The sequence below is a fragment of the Brienomyrus brachyistius genome, chromosome 25, assembly GCF_023856365.1.
Source record: "Brienomyrus brachyistius isolate T26 chromosome 25, BBRACH_0.4, whole genome shotgun sequence".
In the NCBI taxonomy this organism is placed as follows: Eukaryota; Metazoa; Chordata; class Actinopteri; order Osteoglossiformes; family Mormyridae; genus Brienomyrus; species Brienomyrus brachyistius.
Window position 1 is genome coordinate 11,882,777 of NC_064557.1, and position 23,760 is coordinate 11,906,536.

The 23,760-nt window shown below is 51.8% G+C and overlaps 2 protein-coding genes across 6 annotated transcripts; both read left to right on the forward strand.

Annotated features, from left to right (window-relative positions):
- Positions 1-55: 55 nt before the first annotated feature.
- mtus1b (microtubule associated tumor suppressor 1b) lies at positions 56-15,005 on the forward strand. Of its 2 annotated transcripts, XM_048995855.1 has the most exons (14): positions 56-188; positions 472-664; positions 1,984-2,180; positions 3,590-3,706; positions 3,801-3,908; positions 6,999-7,192; positions 8,958-9,024; positions 9,384-9,598; positions 9,770-9,854; positions 9,935-9,987; positions 10,071-10,166; positions 10,341-10,457; positions 11,581-11,678; positions 13,567-15,005. In XM_048995855.1, exons 1-14 carry the CDS (start codon positions 65-67, stop codon positions 13,754-13,756), a joined length of 1,854 nt encoding a protein of 617 aa, XP_048851812.1. In that variant the 5' UTR covers positions 56-64; the 3' UTR covers positions 13,757-15,005. The 2 variants fall into 2 exon arrangements, with proteins under 2 accessions (XP_048851812.1, XP_048851814.1); XM_048995857.1 differs by lacking the exons at positions 56-188; positions 472-664 and adding an exon at positions 860-1,055.
- Positions 15,006-15,806: 801 nt separating this feature from the next.
- On the forward strand, positions 15,807-23,732 carry mtmr7b (myotubularin related protein 7b). 4 transcript variants are annotated; one of them, XM_048995852.1, is made up of 15 exons: positions 15,807-16,207; positions 16,522-16,725; positions 17,582-17,704; positions 18,192-18,354; positions 18,568-18,725; positions 18,902-19,030; positions 19,536-19,670; positions 19,761-19,893; positions 20,395-20,504; positions 20,618-20,743; positions 21,056-21,105; positions 21,527-21,727; positions 21,817-21,951; positions 22,114-22,243; positions 22,625-23,732. In XM_048995852.1, exons 2-15 carry the CDS (start codon positions 16,702-16,704, stop codon positions 22,895-22,897), a joined length of 1,890 nt encoding a protein of 629 aa, XP_048851809.1. In that variant the 5' UTR covers positions 15,807-16,207; positions 16,522-16,701; the 3' UTR covers positions 22,898-23,732. The 4 variants fall into 4 exon arrangements, with proteins under 4 accessions (XP_048851809.1, XP_048851810.1, XP_048851808.1 ...); XM_048995853.1 differs by having other exon boundaries at positions 15,807-15,992; XM_048995851.1 differs by having other exon boundaries at positions 15,807-16,725.
- Positions 23,733-23,760: the final 28 nt, after the last annotated feature.

Here is a 23,760-nt window from a genome sequence, read left to right on the forward strand (position 1 = left end):
TCCGATCGGGGCAAGCGGCGCCGTTCCTCATCCAGCCTGAACACGGCATTCCCCAGGAAGGCAGATGAGGCTCCTGCCACGAAGACCAAGCGGGGGGCCAGTTTCTGGGCCCAAGAGGATCCAGTCGGGGCCCAAGGAAGGAGGCGGAGCAGGCAGTGAGCGGCAGGAACCCGGTCCGCCGGACCTCCGTAAGTAAAGGATCAGTTTTTCTGCAATGTTTACTGAACATACTAAATGTGGCTAGAGACCATGAGCAGTAATGAATGTAGCAGTCTCCACCGGGGGTGCAGATTCCTGCGCTGTGAGTTGGGTGGACCCCCCTGCCTCCCCGTCTCTGTGTAAAAGTCACTGGCTGCTTGAGGCTGTTTACTGAAGAGGAGGAGACTGATCTGTAATCTGGGGGTGGGTGGGCATGAATGCAGTGTGACTGTTCACCCCTCCTGCCTGCTAAAAGTGAGCCCCCTCCTGCAGGTGGCATCCGCAGATACATCCGGTGGGAGCCGGACGCCCAGCAGGTCCAAGGCCGTGTCGGCCAGGGGCCTCCAGGCGCCACACCCCTCGCCCTCTGGGGCCCGGCCACGGCCAGGAGGAGTGCCGGACAGGGAGAGGCCAAGTGTGGGAGGGGGACTGCGCCTCGCTGTGGGCAGTACTGCGTCCCCTGCAGGTGAGTGACGGACTGGAGATCTTCCTGCCTTCACACATGCCCATGAAGGGAGGGGGGGGGGTTGTGTATGTGAGAGAGAAGGAGAGACAGGGAGAGGCAGAGAAAGAGTGCTCTCAAGACAGGAAAGGCTGCCCACACTGTGGTGTGTCTCGGGGGGTGGGTCGGTGGTTGAGGGAATGCCTTCAGCAGCATTCCACCCCCCAGTGCTGAGCGTCAGCCTGACTGCAATAAGCTCAGTGCTCAGCGTGAGCTGCTGTTAGCGGCGGCAGCTGTGCGTCTGTGTCTGGGAGGGAGCGGGAGCCGGTTATGTAAGCTCTCCCCGGGGCAGCCATGGTGGAAACGGCATGTGCTCCGGTTCCCCGTTCTGCCCTCACGGTGCCGCTCGGCTACGGTAAGGACCCGCTCCGTGTGCCAGCATGGAGTCTCTCTTTCAGACTCCCTTTTCCCCACATCTCTCCTTCCCTCCACTTTTCCCATCAGAAGCCGTGTGGAAGTACAGAGCCGTGCGCGATGCTGTGGCAGGAGACCCGGCCTTGGCGTCCGTGGGGTTAAAGCGCAGAGCCTGTAACCCAAGCCGCTCCTCCTCCTCTAGGAGGCTATCATGTTCCACGGAGCACATCTTCTTTGCACAATCGGCCGCTTGTTTCCTTCCTCTTGCATGGAAAGGGCCGGAAAGCTGTACTAACTGCTCCGCTTTGTGCCACACAGTGGATTTCTGTTAAGTTTGTGTGTGTTCTGTTCTACTGTGAGCTCCGGCCGTGAGCAAACGTACCGCTGTGAGGGTAAAATGTGTTTATCCACCATGTTATGCCCATACTGTGTTTCTAACATGATTCAGGGAGGATGCCAGTATTACTCGAGCAGCGAGGCAGTACCAAAACCGGCCAGTAAGGGGCAAGGGCTTGCAGAGTGCTAATCTGCGCAGGACAGCCTTCCTGTTGCTGATGAGCAATGCTTGTGTCCGCAGAGGCCTTGGGGGAGGGGGTTGCTATGGGTACACATTTGTGTTCTAGAACTTTCAAAGCCACGTAGTGTGAGGGGAAGAGGCTTGGGACGGGGGGGGGGTTTCCTCTGATGGTGATCCAGTAGTGGCGCCGGGAGGAGGGAGGGCCCTGGAGGGTTAGGGTGTTGTAAACACTCAGCTAGCTAGTGCGCCGTGTGCTGGGACAACTCCCCTCGCCTATTTAAGGAACAATGCCTGTGCTTCAGGATCACGTGGGGGGGAGAGCACGCTTGTGTATCATCGCACAGAGGAAGGTGGGGAGGGATTATCATGTGTGGCGGAGAACTGGGGCTCTGAACTTAAATGTGCTCCTCAGGGATGCCCAAGACGCGTCTGACGGAGCGTGCCGGTGTCGCCGTTGCAACCAAGCTGTCAACGAACCCAGGCACCGGGCCAGCCGACCCACCTCCTCCTCCAGGCTGCCCTTGAAGGGACCCCCAAAAAGCCCCAGCTCCTTGGCCCAGACCAGTAACCGCGGCCCCCAGCCCCTCGTGGCCTCGTCCCTGGGTCCAGGTGAGTGCGGTTTGCGGGAGTTGGCAGAGTCGATCACGCTAAGGGGAAGGGTCACTAGTCAATGGGGAAGGACGTTAAAGGCTTCTGGGTCCCAATAGGACCCTGTGTGGTCTCCCAGCCCAGTGCATGGTGATCTGCATGAACACAAGGTCCTGCTTTAACAGATGTGCTCCTACTGCTCACCTGCAGCTGCGTGTTCTCCTGTGTATGCTCATCTTATGCTTGCTTTTTTTTTTCTGCTCACCTCCTGGGTTCTGTCTGTCTCTGTCTGTCTGTCTCTGTCTGTCTGTGTCTGTCTGTCTGTCTGTCTGTCTGTCTCAGTGTGGGAAATCGTGCTTAATATCTCTGTGATCTGCTTTAGCGTCCTGTGGCTCAGACTGATGGCTTTCTCAGGTACTGAACCCCGCATCACACGAACATGAGTTTATTGATCCTCACCAAAATCTCCCAGCCCGACCAATTTCCAGCGGGTTCCATGTCACCTTGCTTTCACCGCTGTGTGTCAGTGACCAAAACACTTTTTCAGGACTTTTGCACCGTTTAAAATCGGGCCATCTTTTGTGTTCCTTTGCGCCATTCCCATCACTGCCTGACTGTACTGTACTGTACTGTACTGTAGTGTGTGTGTGTGTGTGTGTGTGTGTGTGTGTGTGTGTGTGTGTGTTGACGTCATTTTGGGTCCATGTAGTGCCCACGTGAATATTGGGGAAAGGCTACAAGGCGGCCATTGTTAGGGTAGGAGGGGGTGATGTTAAGTCCCACGCTGAGGGCTTCCATCCCTCGTGGGGACCTCTGAGAGCAGAGCTTTAGGTGACAGTTGCCCTTTGTAACACAGTCGATTTATTCTTTGTCCTTATTGCTGCTATGGCAACGGTCAAAGTTCGGATTTCGGAATTCCTCCAGTAGCAGCAGAAGGCGGCCATACAGTGGAACCTTATGGCCCAAGTTCTATGCAAATCCTGCTTTTGGATAGACGGGCATTCAGAAGGGTGGGCACGTTTCAGTCCATTAAGAGGGGGAAGATGGTATCCTGCGCCGCACTCAGTCCATGCCCTGGGCCGGCCCGCCTTCCTCATATGGCCCCATCTGATCCTACTCTAGAGAAGTAAGTCTCCGAAACAAGCTGTGTGTCCCTGATCCTCTCACACACATGGGGACACACCAGGGCGTCCTGGAGGGTGTCGCTAAGGGCCAGGGCTGGCTTTCTGTCTCCAGTGAGTGAAGGCCGGCCTGCAGACCAGTTTGAAATGGGGGGTGCTCTTTGGATCACAGCTGCGTATAAAGCTGCCCCTGCCCCCAGCCGGTAGGGTCCCATGCAGATTCGGGCCTGATGGTTCGGCAGACAGGAGTTGACGGGCTGCCTTTGTGTTCAGCCCCCTGTTCTGTAAATGTGTTGTATTCTGTTACAGCTCCCCGGCCGGATGAGCGCCCCCCCTGTCCTGGCATCAGTAAGGGAACCTCCAGTCCCAGGACTGGAACCAAGCCCCTCATCGCCAAGCCGATATTCAGGCGGAATGCAACCCCAGGTTGTGTGTGTGTGTGTGTGTGTGTGAGAAAGAACAAGCACCCCCCCCCATCTTTCCACACAAGGATCACCAATGGCCGTTTCCCTGTTTCCAGTACTCCAGACAACAGCCGGTCCCAGTACCCTCCCCCCAAGGCCAGCCGCAAGCCCCATGCCAAGGACCAACTCAGCAAGAACTCAGCACCCTCCCACCCCTACACAAGGTAAACTGGAGCAATGCCACTGTCGGCCTCACACCTGCTCAGTTTGCTTATGATGGTCTTGGTGACAGGTTTGCATCGTGGGGGTTTGGCCTTGTTAATGGTCCTTCTCCCATAATGCTTTGCAGTACCACTGTGTGTCAGACTCCTGCCATGTTTGCTGATGGTGGTCGTGGTCCCCCCCCCCCCCCCCCCCACAATACATCCACCTCAGCCCCGGGGTTCCCTCTCCATGCTGTGTGTCCCATAACCGTGTGAAGCTGTAAACACAATAGCCACCATAGGCTACACTCATGTTGGAAAGGAAAGGGGCTGTTTGGCTTAACCCCTGAGAACCCCAGACTGTAGTAGATGTACCTTGCTGCGCTTTACTGCGTATTTCCGGGTGACTGGGTTCGACCTATGAAATGTGGCCCGGTGAGTAGGAGGCGTGGCCTGTCTGCATGGTTTGTTCAGTTTTCTGTTTGGGGTTTAAAGCCCCCCCCCCTCCCATACACACACACACACAGGTGGAAACAAAGGGTCACAGCTGGAGGTGTGGTGACGATTCTCTTGCATCTTCACCATCTCGCTTTGTGTGCATGACGCCCAGAAGTACTTCCAGCCATGTTCGTGGGGGGCCCATCGTGTGCCAAGTAGGTTGGGGGCGGTGTTGGTGATTAGTGCTTGTTAATTGCCTCATTAATGTGCCCCTTCTGTAAGAAAAATAATTAAAAATGACCCCTCCCAGTCCAAAATGCATCTGGTGCTGTTTGAAGCACTGATCCGCTTTGGCGTCTAATCACATGGTTGCAGACAGACCCCCCCCCAATCTCTTCATGTTGGTAGGGGTAGTGTGCACCCCGAGGGGGGGGGGCTTCCGGCTTCCCCTTACACTCATAATTCACATACAAAACATTAATGGTGGGAGTATAGACCCCACAGTCTGCAGCCACATGGCATGCCTGTATGTAGCCTGTTGTTATACCTAGGGGCCAGTAGATGGTGCAGTGGTTGACTAAATTGCATTTTATTTAAAGGTTACTGGCCCCTGGGGGATTTGCTCGGAGGGCCCATGATCATAACCGCCTGTCTCGGTGCTGGACTGCCCTCTGAGTAAAGCTCCCTCCGCAGGCAGGGCCACATGCCTCGATTTCCCATCCTCTGAATGATATTTAGGCCTGCATTACCACATGGCAGCCTGTGATTTCAGCCGCTTCATACCTTTGTCCCATCTTTGTCACTGGTGACATTAGGTGCGTATTCCAGGGCATCCCTGAGCACACGGGCCAGTCACCTTCTCTCTACGCCCCGCATGCACCCACCTAAAAGTGTGAAGATGAGCCTGAATGGGCTCCACGTGTTCAGTGTGTTTTGCTCAGAGCAGAGGCAGTGTGACCCTGGGGCAGTACACACCTCAGACCAGCGGGGGGAGCCCTGGGACCTTGGAAATGGCATGTTGGTGCATTTGTACGTTGCCTAACGGATACAGTTAAACTGTGAAGCCTTGTTTAAATTTGCCAAGTTTCGAAACTGCATGCAGAAAATCGGACTCGCTGAGTTACTAGCCTCCACATGCTGTGATTTCCTGTCCTATCGCTTTTGTTGGTGGTACTCCGATAGTGCCCATCATCCTGGCCAGGCCGACGTCAAAGGTCAAGGGTCATGATTGAATTGGCATGCCTTGACTTCCCATGAGTTGATTGGTCCTTTCGAAGAGTCTTCTACCATGGTGATTGACACTGGACTGGATTGGTGGGCCACAGTCAGCAGGCGGGTCTTTATGCAAAGACATAAAAGGGTCCCACACCAAAGAGAGATACATTCAGAACGTTTACATGCACGCTAAGAAAATCTAAATACTGTGTGAGTCTGACTAAAAGCAGACTTTTAAAGTACATGTAAATGTTGGTACAATTTCAGTTGGACTAAATCGATTTCGGACTCCAAGTTGGACTAAGACACTCAGATAATGCGACTGGGAGTCAATATTTACTCCTGCATGCACGTATTCAATTGGACTCAAACTGGCTTAGGTGCTCTGTGCATGCTCCACAGTTCCCCCCCCCCCCCAAACTTTGACCCAGAATTAGCTTGAAGCACTTTGATGGCACACAGAAGAAGCTTCAAGCACAGCAGAGGTCGCGTTGTCGGCACACTCCAGCGCCATATGGCGGTGTTGTCTACCTTTAGATAACACCATAGCCACAAATAAAATGAGATGCACGCTGTTCTGTTTTTTTTTTTTTTTTAATTTTTATTTATTTAAAAAAATTCGCCACTCCACTAAAGGACGCTCCTCGGCCGCAGCTGGTACTGTGCTTTTTCGTACTTCAAGAAGGTACCAAAAGTAAAAATGGCTGGCATGTAATATTAATATATTAATACCAACATTGCATGTAATGCATATCCAATTCTTATATCGCTAGTCAAATCCTGATCTTAATCTAGCTTTCTTACCTTAAATTCGGCACGGACATTATAGCGTACGGAGTCTCATTGAAATATTTTTACTTAAACTTAGGAAGTTTCGAAATCTTAATTATTCATTTTCAAGATTAAAGATTTCAAGATGTTTAAAGTCAGTATAATCCTTGTTAGATTGTGAACCCGTGAAAAGTTCATGAGAAATTTATGTTGGACTCATAAATACCCCAATATTTATTACACCAAAATCACATTGCGGTATTTGAAAAATCAGACGTACTTTGGTCAATAAATCGATTCCCTTCCCGTGCATGTTTACTGGGACAAGGACAGTAGTCAGATTTAAATGGTGTTGAGTTATAGCCATAGCTCGACTTAGCTGAGCATGTTAACGTACCGAGTGTTCAATCTGACACGCATGGCTGGGCATGCGATCGCTTCGGATTGGCATGGAGAATCGGCGTGTTACCCGCAGGTCACTGTGTGCCAGGTTCCATTTTTTTTTTTGTTTTGTCTGTTTGTATTCATTTGTATATTTAGAGCGAATACTCTGGGCTAGTTAACTGGTTTGACCACAGTGGGGTATTTGGGTGGGCCGGTCATTTTAATGCTTTCTTGGCGCACTTTTATGGGTGTGTTCCTGTCCAGAGGGACTCCCCACATTTAAAGGCAGCATCTCTCCCACAGTGGATAGGAGCCGGCTGAGGTCTTCCCTCAGGAGCCCCCGGGTACATGGCCAGCCGGACCCCCCCTTGGCTCAGCCCAAGCTTCCCGGACCGAGGCCCGCCTCTCGGCTCCAGCAGCGGCTCCAGCAGCAGCTGGGCTCTGTGACACGTGTCGTGGAGGCCCTGACCGTGGTAGTGCAGCACATCTCTGCTCAGGTAGGATACCAACATGCCCGGGCTGTCAGCAGGTTCCACTGACCTGGTGAATCAGTTTGAGAGGAGCTCATGCAGGCGATGGAGCCCGAGCCTTTTCTTTGTCACCCTCGCCAACTGCCGCTGTCTGCTGTGGCTATAACTGGTATATTTTTACTGCGAGGACACATTTGTTTGCTTACAAAGTGCCCCGTGACCTGGGCTTCGTACGGCAGTTCGCAGCCATTGTGTGTCTGCTGGTGAGCACCTCCCTGAGGCAGTTTCTCATCTGTCTGTCAGCAGCAGGTGTTCTGCGTGGCTCACCTCTGCATGCAGCCTGTGGGGGGCGTGGTTCTCGAGGTTCTCAGTTGATGGTGAGCGTGGCACCTGAGGCTGAAATGCATCAGTAAATAAAGTGTAAACAGCAGGGCCGTGCTGGAGCGTGTTGTTCCTGCTCGTCTGCATAGTTAGCAGAGAATTGAGCAGTAAACCTGAGTCAGTGGGGCTCCGGGCATGATCTGGAATGTGGCTCGTCCCAGCGAACCAGAGCGGCCGCTTGCCAGGGGGGAGGGGCCAGGGGAGGGGCTGCAGGTAGTTTTTCAGCTGAAGACCTTTTCTTTCCATGCGTTCGTTTATGGGCCCTGTATTGGCTTGGCCTGCCCCCAGGGGTGGGGCACAGCTGTTCAGTGTGTATCTCCTGTGCCCAGGGGTTTGTATAGATATCACCACTCTCTCCCTACTAGAGGACCAGCGTGTTTTCCACTGGTCACTGTCTGGCGTAATGGCTGAAGCACTACCTTGAAACTGTGTGTTCATACAGTCAGCCCCTCTCAGGTTCACACCTAAAGATTTAATGCACGCCATCTGATTTTTAAGCCTGGTTCGGTTGGTGTTATTTCTGGCAAGCCAAACAAGGATGTTTATCTTGAGTTGACAGTGTTGTGCAGGTGCAGCTCTTAGGCGGAGTACGGTTGCCGAGGGCGGTGGAAGGAGGCTGGGCCTCGTGTTGGCCGTTTAGGGAGCAGGGCTGCCTCAAGCATGCCGACAGACGACTTCCGAGGGACCCGGAGGCAGCAGCTGCTTTCCGATCGGTCAGCCACCTCCCCTCCCCTCCGGGACGATGGGGGCGGCAGGCAGCAAAGGCTGCCGCAGGAAGCCCCCGCGCAAGGGCAGGAAGGTGATTCGCTCTCCCCCGTTCCTCTTGGAGCTTCTGACTTTGTTTTTCTTGGGGGGGGGGGGGTATCAAAAAGATACTTTTTAAATGTGTTGGATAATCTGGGGGGGGGGGGCATCTTTGGGCCCTAAAATCTGGGCAATTGACTGGTTGTCTGGCAGTCACACCGTTCCGCCTCTCCGTCTGTCACTCACTCTTCTCTCGTTCTGTGCCGTTTCTCCATGCGTCTGTTCCGCGATTCCTCTGTTACTGCCGTCAGTGCTGATGCTCTGCGGCCTGCCTTGAGAGGTGCTCGTCTCTTGCTTTGTCGGCCAGCCAGATGTGCGGGGTTCACGTGGGGTGACTCTGCAGTCGCCAGCCGCCCAAAGCTGCACACACTGAAAGCCTGACTGAGCGGGAGGGCAGCTGGGTCCAGCCGCCACGTGGGTCTTGCTTTAGGGACACGCTGAGTTTATACAGGGCAGGTGTGTCACCGTATCTAATCTCAGCGCAAATGTTTGGCTTGACGCAGAGAGCCACTGGGCTCTGTTCGGTTCCTCGCTCTAGGAGCGTGTGTCTGTCGACCCCGTGGTGACACACGTGTGGCACCTCACTCTCCGACTGTCTCGGTCGCAGCATGAAGACGACCTGAAGCAGAAGAGGCAGCTTTCTGTGGAGCTCATGGATCTGCGGGTGGAGCTAGGTGAGCCCCCGGTCCCCGTCCTCTGACGATGCTGCTAATGCTGGTCACACCGCTGATCTCTCTGCGCCTTGTTCCTCCAGAGCCTCTAATATTAGTCACCTTAACCAATTAAATCACTGTTTTGGGGGGGTTATAATTGCTGACAGGTCTCGGAACTCATTAGCTCTGTTGATCAGGGGAGGGTCATTCAGGGACATCCCGACTCCTGCCAGCATTGTTACAGCGCCCCCTTGTGGAGGTGATGGTTAGAGTGGGGATACTTAGATCATCAGCCAGGGGTCCTCAGTGTGTGTCGGCCTGCCCGCATGTGTGTGGGGGGACTCAGGGGCCAACTGATTCCCCCCACCCATCCACTCCAGGCACTCGCACTTCCCTATGTGAGCGTCTCCAGCAGGAGAAGGAGGAGGTGCGTGTGACTCTGGAGGACGCCCTGAAGGAGGCGCGGGAGCAGCATGAGCGTGAGCTGGCCGAGCAGAAACGGCAGTTGGAGAAGCTCTTCAGTGTACAGTGTGAGGAGCAGACCAGGGTGTACCAGGAGGCGCTGGACCACTACCAGGGCCTCATGCAGCAGGAGGTAGGCCCATGACCTCCCCCCTACCTCTGAGGCTTTCTTGATTTTATATCTTAAGAGTTCAGGCTGTGTGTTTAACTACTGAGCAAAGTAGTTTTTCCCTACTGAAATATGAAGCTGCAGCCACTATGCCCCCTGCTGGCTGTTTCTTTGACTCCTGCATTCCCTTCACAGATAGAGGCACAGCAGAGCAAGATGGAGACCAGTCATGCCGAGGCCGTGGAGAAGTTCACCCAGCACTACGAGGCAGCACTGGAAGGTGGGTGTGTCCTCTGCCGGTGCGGTGGCCTTCTGCCTGTCTGTACGGTGCTGACCGGCCACGGTTCCTCTGCCTCGCAGAAGACAGGAGGACGCATCAGGAGGACATGCAGGTGTTGAGCCAGACGCTGCGTGTAAGCCGATCGCCGCCGCACCACATCACAGCACTGTCGGCATGGCCGGGGGGCACCGTGCATCACAGAGCCTCTCCTTCCAGGAGCAGATTGAGTGTCTGATGGTGGAGAACAGCGCCCTCAATGAGAAACTGAAGGTCCAGGAAGACAGGAGGAGGAAGCTGGCTGAGAAAAATCAGGTGAGCGTGCTGATGGGGGACCCCCTGTGAGCCAGTGAACACCGGCAGTGAGCTAGGCCAGTCTGTGTGCTTGTGTGTGTCATGGTATCCCTCAGAGAATGATGCTCACACGCAGTCACCGGTACTGGTTTGGATGGCGCTGGTCTAACAAGAGCCGGATGTGCTGCTTTGCAGAAGGACTCCCACACCTTGTACCTGGAGCAGGAGCTGGAGAGCCTCAAGGTGGTGCTGGACATCAAGACCAAGCAGCTCCACCAGCAGGAGAGGAAGCTGATGCAGATGGACAAGCTGGTGAGGCAGGATGCAACTGACCCCAGTCCCCTGCTGTTTTGGGCCGCTTGTGTTAAGCTGGGGGCGGCTCGGCCGTGCTGTGTGGACATGCATTCGAGTTTACGGTGGTTGTGCAGGGGTGACGTGGGAGCAGTCTGAACACTAATGCAGAAAAGCTGTGCACACTGTTCGTGAAACTGTTTATATCTGGGCTCTGAAAAGCCTCATTTCCACCAACGCAGTGCCGGTGCTGGTGCTGAACCTTTTCTTTATCCAGTTCTGGTTCCACACGTTTCCACTGCAAAAAAATGGCCCTGGGCCAGAAAAATGGCTCCAGCAAGGCACCACAGAAGAGCTGGGCTCAGAATGTGGCACCGTAACGGACTATGGCGTCCAGACCTTCCTTATACCCGGAAAATTCAGTCCATAACAGATATAGTTAGTCTAATAATGGCGGTGCTGGCAGTGAAACAACTTGCTAGCTTATTAACAGAAGAAGATTACATCATTCTTTATTCTGAACAAAACAAAAGATCGATCTGCTGTCCAGATTTAATAATAAAGTATAAATATGTGTAACCAACTATAAATGGCAGGTTGAATAAATAAAATATTGTAGTATTCGAGTGGCGAAGAGATGAGACAGACTGCAAAGTTTAGTTTTTAGCAGACTTTTATTGCACAATCCTTAAAAGGACAGCGGTAAAGCAGCAAGTGAGAATAAAGTCACACGCTCAGATGGGGGAGCCTTACGAAGTCCAAAGTGAATACAGGGAATAGACGGGGTGCAACGAGTCATACTCTGGAAAATTTATTTAAAATTTTTTTTTTTTCTCGACAAAATAAATCCAAAAGACGAAATACAGATTGACCTTTACTTTCACTTTCACCTACGTAACATTTCTGTTCTGGTGAAACAGGTGAACAGGCAGGTTCTCACAAGGCACCAAGCAAGAAATGAGGTATCAGTGTACCTTCAGGGGGACATTTGGTCTCTCCTCCTGCAGGTGGTGGGGGGTTGCCATGCTCTTAGGGTGCCTGGGGGGTGGGGGGGGGGCGCACTGCCTCCAGGTCTAGCAGAACAGCGATGGCAGCAGACTCTGCAGGATATATGGTGACTGAAAGCCTTGATTATGCGTGCCAGGTCGAGGCTAATGTGAAACTGGAGGAATCTCTGAAGAAGGCTCAGCAGGAGAATGAGGACTACAGGGTTCGGATGGACAAGCATGCAGCGTTGTCAAGGTAACGCAACTCTCCCTGCAGGCTGCGTGTGTGCGTGTGCACCACTCATTCTTGCTCGTTCAATCCACGTGATCTTGGCTTGGGCTGAAACAGCTTGCAGCTATTAAACCTGGGTGGAGCGAATTCCTCTCTGACATGCGTCTGACGTCAACAGTGTTTCCCCTGGAATTTGTTGCTCTGAGGTTGGAGTCTCCCTCACCCATCCATTCCGGGTTTCACTCTCTCGTTTTGGGAGTCCCACACGCAGGGAAACCAGACTGGGTTTAGACTTCATTAGACAGTCGCTAGACGTGTCTCCAGGAGGTGACAAGTCAGTCCAAACATGCCAGCACCTATAGCTCTGACGCATACCAGATACACAGTTGGATTCTTTCCATTTACATGAATATACTTTTCCAAAGAACTTGTGAGCAGCACCATGGAGAAACTCCCATTGACTTTGTGGTGGCTGCAGGTGTCTACGTTGAAAATACTGCCTCAGAGTGGCTGTTAATCCTGCTGTGGATCAGGGTCAGACCCTTTGGTTACTGCTCAGTAGCCTGCAGCAGCAGAGCATCGCCATCCACAAGTTTGCTTACACTGCCTCTATGAATAAATCCAGCTAAATTGGCAGCTTCTGTAGCTCAATAAGTGGAGCATTATGTGGGTTCAATCCCCAGGGAGCGCATACACATTGTAACCTGTTCCTTTACCATGAGTTGCTTTTGATGATGTAAATAGTCAGGACTAGCAGTCTGCACCCAGTAAAGTGTAATTTTGGTTCTCATAAGTAATCAACAGTTTTGCATTTACAATCAGTCCTGCTACAGCGTGACTAATGCAATCCTGAAACACCTCACATTCACGAAAATACACGTATCCAGCTGGAAAAATGAGGTTAGGGGAATGTTACTCCATAACTTATGCCAAACAAAATTAATTTAATAACAGTGATAGCTGTGGCCAGTAATGTAATTAAATGCATTTTAAATAATGCATTGATAAATTACAAACATCTCCTATGGGTCTTACCAGAATTTCCTAGTAACCGCTTGAACTGCACGTTCTGAACTTGCTAAGTTGCCGATTGCCGACAGTCAGGAGTAGTGATGACCAAAACGACACTTCATGAACCATTTGCTGTATTTTCTGACCCCACTAGGTGGTGCTCTTGGTTTACTTTGGGGCATACTATGATTCATCTTTTGAACATAGAGCACCATTTAGTGTGAATTAATGAGCCACAGCCACCATGTGGTCGGGCAAGCACACAGTACAAATACTATGCATTATGGTATGCAGAGGGGCCCTGAAAGCAACATGGCTACATTCTACGAAAAGCAAATGTGAACTTGCTGTCAACTGTGTTTTCATGCAATTGTGAAATATTTTTACATTTTTAGAATCTAAGACTTTGACCTGTGCAATGCATGGATGTACAAAAAGTTGGATTCTTTTAGATTTGAAAACTGGTTCAACCAATTCACTGAAAAGAACTGGTTCAAAAGAACAATTCTTTCACAAATCAGACATCAATATCATTTACTTGGATAGCATGTCGTGTTTCTCGCTATGTCTGTATCGCGTTGTAGTCCACCTGGTGCATTTCTTTTCAAATGAAAATCATGCAAAACCAAATGACATTCCATATTGTATTGGAGTTGGGTTCTAATATCAGTCATGTTAGATTTACTGTCTTATCATGCATTGTAGCACGACTGACTGTACTTTTCTAGTACATTTGAGTTCACGGTACCCTGGAAAGATGCAGATCAGAAAGCATTTGTAGGTTGGACTATGCTCTGCCCTGCTAGGCATGAAAGCATGTCCACCTCAGGTGGCGTCAGCAGGGGGCAGTGTTGGGGGGGGGGGAAAGGCATGCACTAACGCTCTGCTGTCTGATCCATAGGCAGCTCTCCACGGAGCAGGCCGTCCTGCAGCAGATCCTGCAGAAGGAATCCAGCGTGAACAAGCGGCTCTCTATGGAGAACGAGGAGCTGCTCTGGAAGCTGCAGAACGGGGATGTGGGCAGCCCCCACAAGCTGTCTCCCTCGTCCCCCCTGCAGTCTCCCCACAGCTCTATGTTCTCACCCAGATAGCATCACTGGGGGGAGGGGGCGTGTCTGAGCACACCCTGGAAGGAAAGGGGTGGGGAGGGAGGGAGGGCAGTGTCTGCCACAGGTCCATCCAGCTGGAGTGTCTGACTGTAACATAAGACATTGTTGCACAGAAGCACTTACAAAGCAAGGACCGCCTTGCCCTTTGCCTTTCTGTGGAAAACAAACATATCCTGCATCATTTCTCAGGGCCCTTACGTAGCATCCCACTGTTTAATTCTTGCATACTTTTTTTTTGACAAGATTAGGAAAACTGTAGTGGGGTATAGCGTAAAAGGTTTTTTTTTTTTTTTTTTTTTCCCTTCGTTTCCCCCCTCTCCCCATTTGTAATTTGAAATGGGAACCTGGATGCCTTACAGAAGGTACTCAGGACTGAAGCTCCCTCCAGTGGTCAGATTGCAGAAGTGCAGTGATGGTGTCCTGCATCCTTTTACCCTGCCTGATGGGGGAACTGTATGAAGCACCACTGAGCGCCATATGAGCTGTAAAATGCCCGTGTGCTTCCTGCTCTTATTTTCTACATGCATTTGAGATTTCAGTATTGCTGCCTGAGTATGTAACCTGACACTGAACGCGATGTTTCTTGTACTTGTGGCTTGACCAGAATGATCTAGCTTGCTCCTTTTTTATTTTAGAAACTAATAAAGGTAAAATGATCGTGAGCTTCTGACTGAGTGCATCGCCATGGAGGCATTTAGCTCTGTGACTTGGTCTTTTAATCACAGAACCCAGCCTGTAGTTCCCCCAGCAGTGGCTCTGGTGCTGTTGGCTCCCATGAGTTCAGGTACCGCTGTCTTGGAGAAGTTCTGTCTTTGCATGAAATTGCTAATGATACACAGATTAGGCAGAGGGCCAGTTCAGAAGAACCTCACCCTCAGCCTGCATTGCATTAGCCTGAAAACTGGGTCATGTGGCTGTGGTCTACTCTGGTTCTCAGTGGGTCTTTCCTGCATGATCATCTGTAGATCTGTCCAGAATGACTTGAAATGAGTCTGCTAAAGCCTCACTTCCCTTGTCCATAATCTCATCCTCAGGGTTTGCACTGCCCTTGCACAGTGTGTGTCTCACCTCTGTTAAATATTTTACAATTCCCTGCGGTTAGCCCCCCCCCCCTGAACGGGGAAAACGGCTGATTTGCTGTGTGTTTCGATAATGCTTCATGCATGACCCGGGAGGAGGGGAAAGTGTGTTGAAATGTGACCAAAGTAATAAATATGTGAAATAACGTAAAGACTGCCTCTCTCTGCTCATTCGGCAGTCAAATTCATTGTCACCGTCTTTCTAGAATGACTATTTAAGCATTCAAAATTTAATGTGATTCCTCAAGAAACAAAGCAACATTATTTTGCAAAAAACGTAGGACGCGTCTGTTAACACTTCGGTAATATATAGAAGGGAAAATGCGGTTTCCAGAGAACACGAACCATTTGCATGTTTCTCTGTAGCAGCCTGATGCCCCATTCAGGAATGATGACAAGGTACACCTGAGTCTTACCACGCGAGGACAAGAAAGCAAGGGGTCACTAGCCCATCTGGACACGATCCCGGCCTTAAACGAGAACGGTAGATACGGAGCAGAAGCAGCCTCTTTATGCATGGTATCACGTGATAAACGTCCAAAATAAGCACTGCAGTGTCGAAATTACTTTCAGGGATCAATTTAACCTTGAAAACACAGGGGGCAATTTGTCCATTGAGACACTGACGACATATCTGCGGACCGTGTTCCCAGTATAGACCGACACTGCCAAGTTACCGTGAATGTCCAACGGCAGAAAAACGACTGGCTTCCGAAACACCACATAAAAGGGAACCATCAAAAGACTGTGTTCACTAGGTGTCGAATTGTCTTCTGCTAAAATAACATAAAATGCCAGGTCGGTAGAGCCCCTTTAAATATGCTTAATTAAAGGCGAGATGAATTTCCCTCTGCCGTCCCCACACACGCCCTTCCCATTGGCCCAGCTGCCACACGTGACTTGTAGCGTCAGCGAGACGCACATCCGCCGACACAGCGAAGGAAAAAACAACGTACCGATGCGACTCTAGCCAATGGGATGTGTTCACAGGCAAATCGGGGAGGGTTGTGATTTATCGTTTATAGTTTAAATCCATTCGGAGTATTTTTTTGTGTTCTGTGTTCTATTTAGGTTAACAATCTGTTTTTCTGATGGCAAACCACGTTTGAGTAAAGTATTTTCATGTAAAACTAGATCAGGTGAAATTAGTTTGCGTTTCATTTCTGTTGAATTTCAAATAATTGCGAATGAAACTGAACGTGAAAAAAACGGAAATGTAATTGAAAGTATTGTAAATTACTACAGTTGCATATTAAACCGGACAAATCTTAAAAATTATAAAACTTATATAAACTGACATAACTGACATTAAATAACCTACATTGATCTGTCTGCAAAGACTCGTACATAACAGGTAAAATGCAAAACAACACGACAATTCACAAATCAAAATTTTAAAGGTGAGCTGATTACAATAATTATATATTCATGGCCGAGCCAGACGTCACAGCAATACGTAGAGGCTAATGCCGTTGACGCAAAGGCAATATCGGCTTCTATTGTATTAATGGTTGAGCAGTACTGATACCGCTAAAGAATATATATATATATCATACATAAATAAAAATCATTATACACGAAATCGAGGTTCTCCGATCGGCATGGGCGAGCAGGATTAAGCGGCGCTCCGCATAGAGCCGGCTTCACTGCGCGTTTATTCGCCTGCAGAGCGGGGACCTGCGCTTTGCAGCATCCAGCACCCAGCATCCATGGCTTGACTTCGCATCCGGCTCCTCCATCCATCTATCTATCCGTCCATCGCGCAGCTCTTCGGTGCTTCTCTGATCTCCATCGGCACGTCGGGTCGATGTGATCCTACCCAGACGTCGCTTCGCCCCCTTTATTCCGATGGAGCACATTAGGACACCGAAGGTAACCGGACCGCAGTCTTGCTGGGGGAACCGGGGCCGATTGGGCTCCCTGACAGCTGTAAATGTGCTTTTTCTGGGCGTCATGCCGGAGCTCGCGTACGGACTCACCATTCAGGCTGATCAGTAGGGCAGGCGTGCTTTCACGTTCAGCCTCCTTTATACAAAGAAAATCGCGTGTTTGTAGTGTTATATTTTAACATTTTATATAATATTCCTGAGTGCGTTGCATGATATTTGCTGACGTCACAAAATGTTGTGTGTGTTTTTTTTTTCATCCGTATTGATGATAAATGTCCCAGCTGAGTGTAGTAAAATACCTAACGGCGTCCCATCCTGGGTTGTTCCCTGCGACCCTGAATAGGACAAGCGGTTACAGAAGATGGATGTATGGATGGATGGATGGATGGATGGATGGATGGGAGGGAGGGAGGTGTAGCCCGGTTTGGGGAGCGTGTGGTTCAGCCCAGACTCAGAAACTCCGAAGCATGGATGAATGTTTCCTGCTCAGCTTCTGCTGAAAACCTGATCCGTCCGTACGGACGCGTCCCCCCCCCGCCCCCCCGCCTCTGTTAATGTGCGCCCAGTTGAAAAACGCTGAATTTTAAGACGGTATTGTGTTAAAATGATAGCTAACTGGCGATCTGTAAAGGTGTCGGAGTCCCTAGCTTTGCGGAGCTCTGGTCCTCTTTTCGCCGGAGTGTTTGCATTGTTTAGCGTTTCATTATAATTTTACCCTGTTAACCTTGTGCGGTAAACTTCCACGTTTGTCCAAACGCACAGTAAATGTTAACGGCACATTAGCATCCTCGGCGTCTTTGAGTTCAGGATCACCGACCCGCCCCCATCCGTGTCCCCAGGTGGAGAATGTCAGCCTGATTGACAGGGCGTCCGCGCGCAAGCCTTGTGTGGGGACACTCTACCTGACCGCCACCCACTCCATTTTCGTGGAGCATGACGCAGAGCGGCACAGAGAAACCTGGGTGAGTGAAGGTTCTGGCCATAACTTTTGGTCTGGCTTACCTGTGATTCTATAAAATGTAGGGGGACAGTTAAATCCTAGCATGTTCTTCAAGAAATAATGGTTGGGTTACATGTGTGTGGATCCTGGGTTGTTCCCTGCCTCGTGCCTGGAGCTTCCAGGACAGGCTCTGGGCCCCCCGCAATCCAGAAGGATAAGCTGATGGAAAATGGATGGATGTTATAAAATGGCTGTTGTTTTTTTTCGCAAGGTATGGCAGGTAAACACATGCAGCCAAAGACGTCCTGTTCTCAGTACTGCTGGCCCTAATTCTGTTATCTGGAGAGCGATATTCCATCGCTGACCGTGTCATTCCTGTAACCCTAACCCTTTGTCATTCATTAGCTGATGAGTTGTAGTCCTTCCCAAACGCAGAGGCTTATCGCTCTCGTAACCCCATGCCGTTGGCTCCCAACGGGGCCCTCGGCTGGGGTCCTGTGGTCCTACAGGTTTTGCACAGCTTGGTGTCTGCTGTGGAGAAGCTACCCGCTACGCCGGCGGGCTGCTCACTCCTCCTCCGCTGCAAGAACTTCCAGGTGATCCAGTTTGTCATCCCCCAAGAGCGGGATTGTCAGGACGTCCACGCCCTGCTGACACGCCTCTCGCGACCGGGTGAGGAGCTGCGGCTGAATTATTTACATGTTGTTCTCTTTGCCTGAGGGGTGGACACCTCCTGGAGTTCTTCCAGACAAGCCGCTGTCTCAGGTGTAAATGAGCGCCGCCCCCTGCTGGGAGACCAGAGCATCACAAGTACGGCAGCTCTGGGCTCTCAGCTCGGCGTCGCCTCCAGGCCTGACGCTGTCTCTTCGCCTCCTCCGTTTGCAGAGAGATACACGGAGCTCTACTGCTTCGCCTTCAACCCCAACCTGGATGCAGAGGCTAGAGAAGAATCCTGGAACTTCATCGACCTCAAAGCGGAGTTCGTCCGCATGGGGCTTCCCAACAGCCTCTGGCAGATGAGCACAGCCAACCGAGAATATCGGGTCGGTCCAGACGCTCGGCTAAGCGGTGATGTGCTGTAGTTACTCTGTTCTTACTCTGCTTCAGCATCAGTGTGTTCAGGGATGTAGGTTTGGTCTCCACATTGCTGGTTAACAACCTACTCCAGCTGCTCGACAGTGCCCCCCGCTGGCATTGACTCTCTTGTCCCTTCGCCCAGGTGTGCGACACCTACCCCGGTGAGCTGTACGTCCCCAAGTCGGCTACGCTCCCTGTTGTGCTCGGCAGTGCCAGATTCCGCAGCAGAGGACGCTTACCGGTTCTGACGTATTACCACCGAGACAACAGCGTGAGCATGTACACCTGCTAGCCGTGTGTCCCATAGTTGAGCTTGGCAGCAGTGTGTCCCCTTATCATGTGCCTGCAACTGTGTAGCAACATCCATGGGTGCTAACATGCTAGTGTATGTTCCATGCTATCTAGCCTCTAAGCTCTTTCTGCCCTGTTAGCAAAGCTAGGTGGCTATAGTTTTAGCTTGTAAAGCAACAGTCAAGGGTGTTAGCATAGCATACTAGCGTGTTTAGTAGCTGTTTGGAACCGCTAGCTGATTAGCAAATGTGGAAAGTTTAGTTCCAGAAAGTACAAATCCAGACCAAGAATTTGTTTCGACCAACCAGTTGAGTACTCTGTGACTGATTCTTTATATTCAATTGGTTGGCTGAAACAAAATCCTGGCCTGGATTTGTACCTGGACCTGAACTTTCCACATCTGCTGATTAGCCCGTTAGCCCCGGCGTAGCAGCTAACGGTATGCTACAGTGCACTTGCGCTAGCGTCTCCTCCGCTCCACACAGGCCGCCATCTGCCGCAGCAGCCAGCCGCTCTCAGGCTTCAGCGCTCGCTGTCTGGAGGACGAGCAGATGTTACAGGCTATCAGCAGCTCCAATCCAGGCAGCTCCTTCATGTATGTGGTGGACACCCGGCCTAAGGTGAGCCACTTCCGGGAAGGGCCAGTGTTGAGGACAGTTCTGCCCCCTGCTGGCTCACAGTGATTTGTTTCTTGTCGTGTCCCCTTTCAGCTGAACGCCATGGCGAACCGGGCTGCAGGAAAGGGCTACGAGAGTGAGGATAATTACGCCAACATCAAGTTTCACTTCCTCAGCATCGAGAACATCCACGTCATGCGGAGCAGCCAGCAGAAGATGCTGGAAGGTACTGGTGCTGTTCTGTGTACACTATGCTTGGCTTTTCTTGCTGACTTGGTTACATGCTTGATAATGACCCGTCATGCTGAGGGGCAGAACTCAGGGACACCACGGGAGTTCTATTTGTCTGGCTCCCCGGCTGCAGCTCCATTAGGAGATACTGGTTCCGGTCAATTTTAGCCTGATCTTGATACGATTGACTCACAGATTCCTGCTGAGATTAAAGTACCTCTCTGCTGTACCGGTCATCACTCCTCTTTGTGCTCTTTTTATTTCTTCTTTTTCATTCCTGGCAGTTGGTTGTGCAGAAATTGAATTTGAAAAGTAAGATCAGAACACTGGCAGTGATACTTTCCGGAACCTGCTGGGCTAATTCCTCTGTCAGAGTGCAGCTGGCGGAGCAGACTTCGCTGTCCGTCTTCTCTAACGCGATTGTTGGGAGACAGGGCCTATAGCCGCTCTGGGTCGGCAGATGCAGCATGAAGACAGGGCCTCTGTGTGTCCGCAGTGTGCGAGCAGAAGTCGCCCTCGATGGCAGAGTTCCTCTGGGGCTTGGAGAGTTCGGGCTGGCTGAAGCACATCAAAGGAATCCTGGATGCTGGCGTTTTCATCGCCAAGGTGACCGGGGCGAGGGGCGCGGCTTGTGCATCGCGCACGTGTGCGGAGGATCAGTATTACCGCTGTGTGCGAGGGCTGTGTTGACGTTCCTGTGTTGGTGCGTCCTCCTGCAGGCGGTAGCAGAAGAGGGCGCCAGCGTGCTGGTCCACTGCTCCGACGGCTGGGACCGGACCGCCCAGGCCTGCTCTGTGGCCAGCGTGCTTCTGGACCCTTACTACCGGACCTTGAAGGGCCTCATGGTACCAGCCTGTTGGCCCATAAACCCTGGTTGCCAACTCTCACGCATTTAACCCCCTAAGGGAGAACTCTTGTCTGCCTATGCGACCAGGCAGTCGGCACGCGTCTCAAAGGAGCACATTCAGGACACGCGTGTAGATTGTGTTGAGTTGAAACAGCAGCAGCAGTTGATTTAAATAATTTGTGTGACTTGGGGCCATATAAGTCACCACAGTGCCGAGGTTCACACGCCGGATCATGCGTGACGTGTATGACCCCGTATGTTTCCCTCCTGAGCACGAGCAAATAAAAATGCTTCTCCTCCATGTGTTCAGGTTCTCATCGAGCGGGATTGGGTGTCGTTCGGGCACAAGTTTTCCCACAGGTGAGTGTATAGCCCGCGCTCTGCTTTGGTCGTGGGGCGGGGCTTCTTCGCCGCACCATGTGACCAGGTCTGCCGCAGCCGTCGCCACGGAGACCAGCACACGGAGTGTGACTGCCTTATGCTAAATGCCAAAAGCGAACAACAGCCAATTCAGTGAATTTCTTGGAAAAATCTGCAGTTTAAAAAAGCAACTTAACGTTGCCGTGTGACAAAGACTGAACGTAGAGGGGCCTGAAGGGATGAGAGATGGATGTTTATCTGTCGGGGTTTTTTATGAAAAGACAGTGGCGCCGTTATTTACCGTGATCTACATGGTAAAACCTCAAATATAAGAACATAGCTGTCCTTTCACAGCATGCCTGTGTGAAAGTGAAGCGATGGGGACACAGTCTCAGGTCCCGGATGGTCTCCCCTGGCACAGGTACAGCCACGTGGACGGTGACCCCCGTGAGGTCTCCCCAGTGATGGACCAGTTCCTGGAGTGTGTCTGGCAGCTCTCGCTGCAGTTCCCCTGTGCCTTCGAGTACAACGAGCGTTTCCTGCTGCACCTCCACGACCAGGTCTACTCCTGCCAGTACGGAAACTTCCTGGGCAACTGCCAGAAGGACCGTGTGGACCTCCGGTGGGTGCCGGGCTTTGGGCCTGTTGATACGGTGTTGTTTTTATGGACCGAAAGGTTCCGGGTCCGAGATGCATTTTGCTTATTCACAGACTCAGGGAAAAGACCCACTCGGTATGGTGGAATCTTTGGAAGACGCGAGCGGACTACACCAACCCTCTGTACAGGCCAGACCACAGCCAGACGCAGGGCGTGCTGCGGCCCACCACCGCCCCCTACTGCTTCAAGTAGGAATGACAGTGACCGCTGAAGCATGTTGGTGTCTTTAGACAGCTTGAGATTTGTTTAGCATTTCTCATCGAACTGGGAGCAGGTGGGGCGTGGTACGGTGTGTCGGGTTGGGGTAGGAGGCACTGTCACTGACCCAACACACTTCCTGTGTGTCCCAGGTTCTGGAGGGCCATGTACTGCCGCTCAGACCCAGGGAGGCAGCGCCCTCCCCCCTCGATGACGGACGTCCTGACCGCTGTCAGGGAGGAGTCCCAGCAGCTGGAGGCGGAGCTGAGCGCCCAGCAGGAGGTACCGCGGGGGACGGCCCGGCCCGACGGCGAACAAGGCACAAGCAGACACGGCCCATGGCAGCGACACGCCCCTTTCTAGACAGCGCCCCCTAGCTGACATCCAGTTAAATGGGAGGTTCCTAAGTGCACATATCCGAGAATTCCAGCAGAGCTGACTGTCTGAACGGCTGTGCTGGTCGTCCTCGTGATGCAGCAGTAGACCGCAGAGCAGTTCCGCTGTTCATGAGCCTGTTTGGAGAGCGCAACCCTGACTTTCATAAAACCTTGTGAAGCCTGAGCAGATGTGGGCGTGTCTAAAAAGGGGCCAATCGTGCGTTTGCTGGCTCACGCTCGCAGACAGCATCACCCCTAACACCTCTCCCTCCTTCCCCACTCTCAGAAAATAGCCAATCTGAGCAAGATCCTGGCGAGGAAGGCGGGGCCCATGATGAAGACAGCGGATGAGCGCGGCGTGGCATCCGGCTCTCCCCGCCGTACACAGCCTTGTCTCCGGGGGGAGTCGGAGAGCCCCCTCAAGCGCTCTGACCCCGACCTCTCGGCCAGCAGTGACCAGGAGTCTGGTGTGACCGACTTGAGCTGCCTGTCGCCCAGCAGCGGGGAGGAGAGTACCAAGGACCCCGATTCGGATGAGGCCGCCTACTCCACTGCCTGAGCGGGCCGGCTGGCAGAGGCCATATGATGCGGGTGCTGCGGGTGAGCTGCCATACCACACTGCAATGCCATCGAAAGCGCCATCCTCCTGTCTACACCACCCAGCAGGGGGCGCCAGTGTAAATAGCGGCATCCTACAGCATCACTTCACGTACCCCAGTGCATGCTGCCTGTCTCTGTAACAATGAAGAAGCCCCACCCCCTCATAAGGCAACAGTGTGGTCTCCTGCAGCCTTCGGGTTGTAATTATACTCTCAGTGGCAATGAAGTAGCAGGTAACTGGGCTGGCAGCGTGGGCCTACGCTTTATCCGGGGGGGGGGTGGAGGAAGGAGAGGCTGCTCCTTTTTCTGACTGTAGGCACTTCCGTCATGTGGTGGACATAGTGATTGGTTGATTTTAAAAGCCCCCCTCCCACACCAGTCCTTTACAGTTATGTTTGTAGTTTAAGTCCACTATTTATTGTCAAGGGGCTGACTTTTCAGTGCAGGAACATTAAAGTCTTATCAAAAGAGGTCTGCCTAGTGAGAAGCTCCTCGTATTGTGGTGGTGGGGGGGGGGGGGGATGGCCCACAGCACCCCCTTCTGGGGGGAAAACACCCCAGAACATTTATCGGCATTTTAATTACAATAATAGTAAGTGTACAGCGCTATTTCTGTTATTTGATGTGCGTGCTGTCGTGCTGTAAGTAGGAATAAAGTCGGCTGGCATTTTTCTGAATCAGTGCCATGGTGACTGTATTAATCCGCTCGGGGGGGTGACTGTATTAATCCGCCGCCCCCCCAAACTGTAACGTGTCCTCATTCAATGGCTCAGTAAAGGACATTTCCTCAGAAACGTGTGGAGTCTCCTTCGTAGAAAGAAC

What these genes read in the sequence shown, in the direction of transcription:
- mtus1b (XM_048995855.1), top strand. Translation starts at nt 65, where the DNA reads ATGAGGCTCCTGCCACGAAGACCAAGCGGGGGGCCAGTTTCTGGGCCC. An exon ending in AGGGCCTCATGCAGCAGGAG is followed by an intron (nt 9,599 to 9,769) that starts GTAGGCCCATGA and finishes TTCCCTTCACAG; the next exon opens with ATAGAGGCACAGCAGAGCAA. An exon ending in CTACGAGGCAGCACTGGAAG is followed by an intron (nt 9,855 to 9,934) that starts GTGGGTGTGTCC and finishes TCTGCCTCGCAG; the next exon opens with AAGACAGGAGGACGCATCAG.
- mtmr7b (XM_048995851.1), top strand. Translation starts at nt 16,702, where the DNA reads ATGGAGCACATTAGGACACCGAAG. An exon ending in TGGTGGACACCCGGCCTAAG is followed by an intron (nt 19,671 to 19,760) that starts GTGAGCCACTTC and finishes GTCCCCTTTCAG; the next exon opens with CTGAACGCCATGGCGAACCG. An exon ending in CCAGCAGAAGATGCTGGAAG is followed by an intron (nt 19,894 to 20,394) that starts GTACTGGTGCTG and finishes GTGTGTCCGCAG; the next exon opens with TGTGCGAGCAGAAGTCGCCC.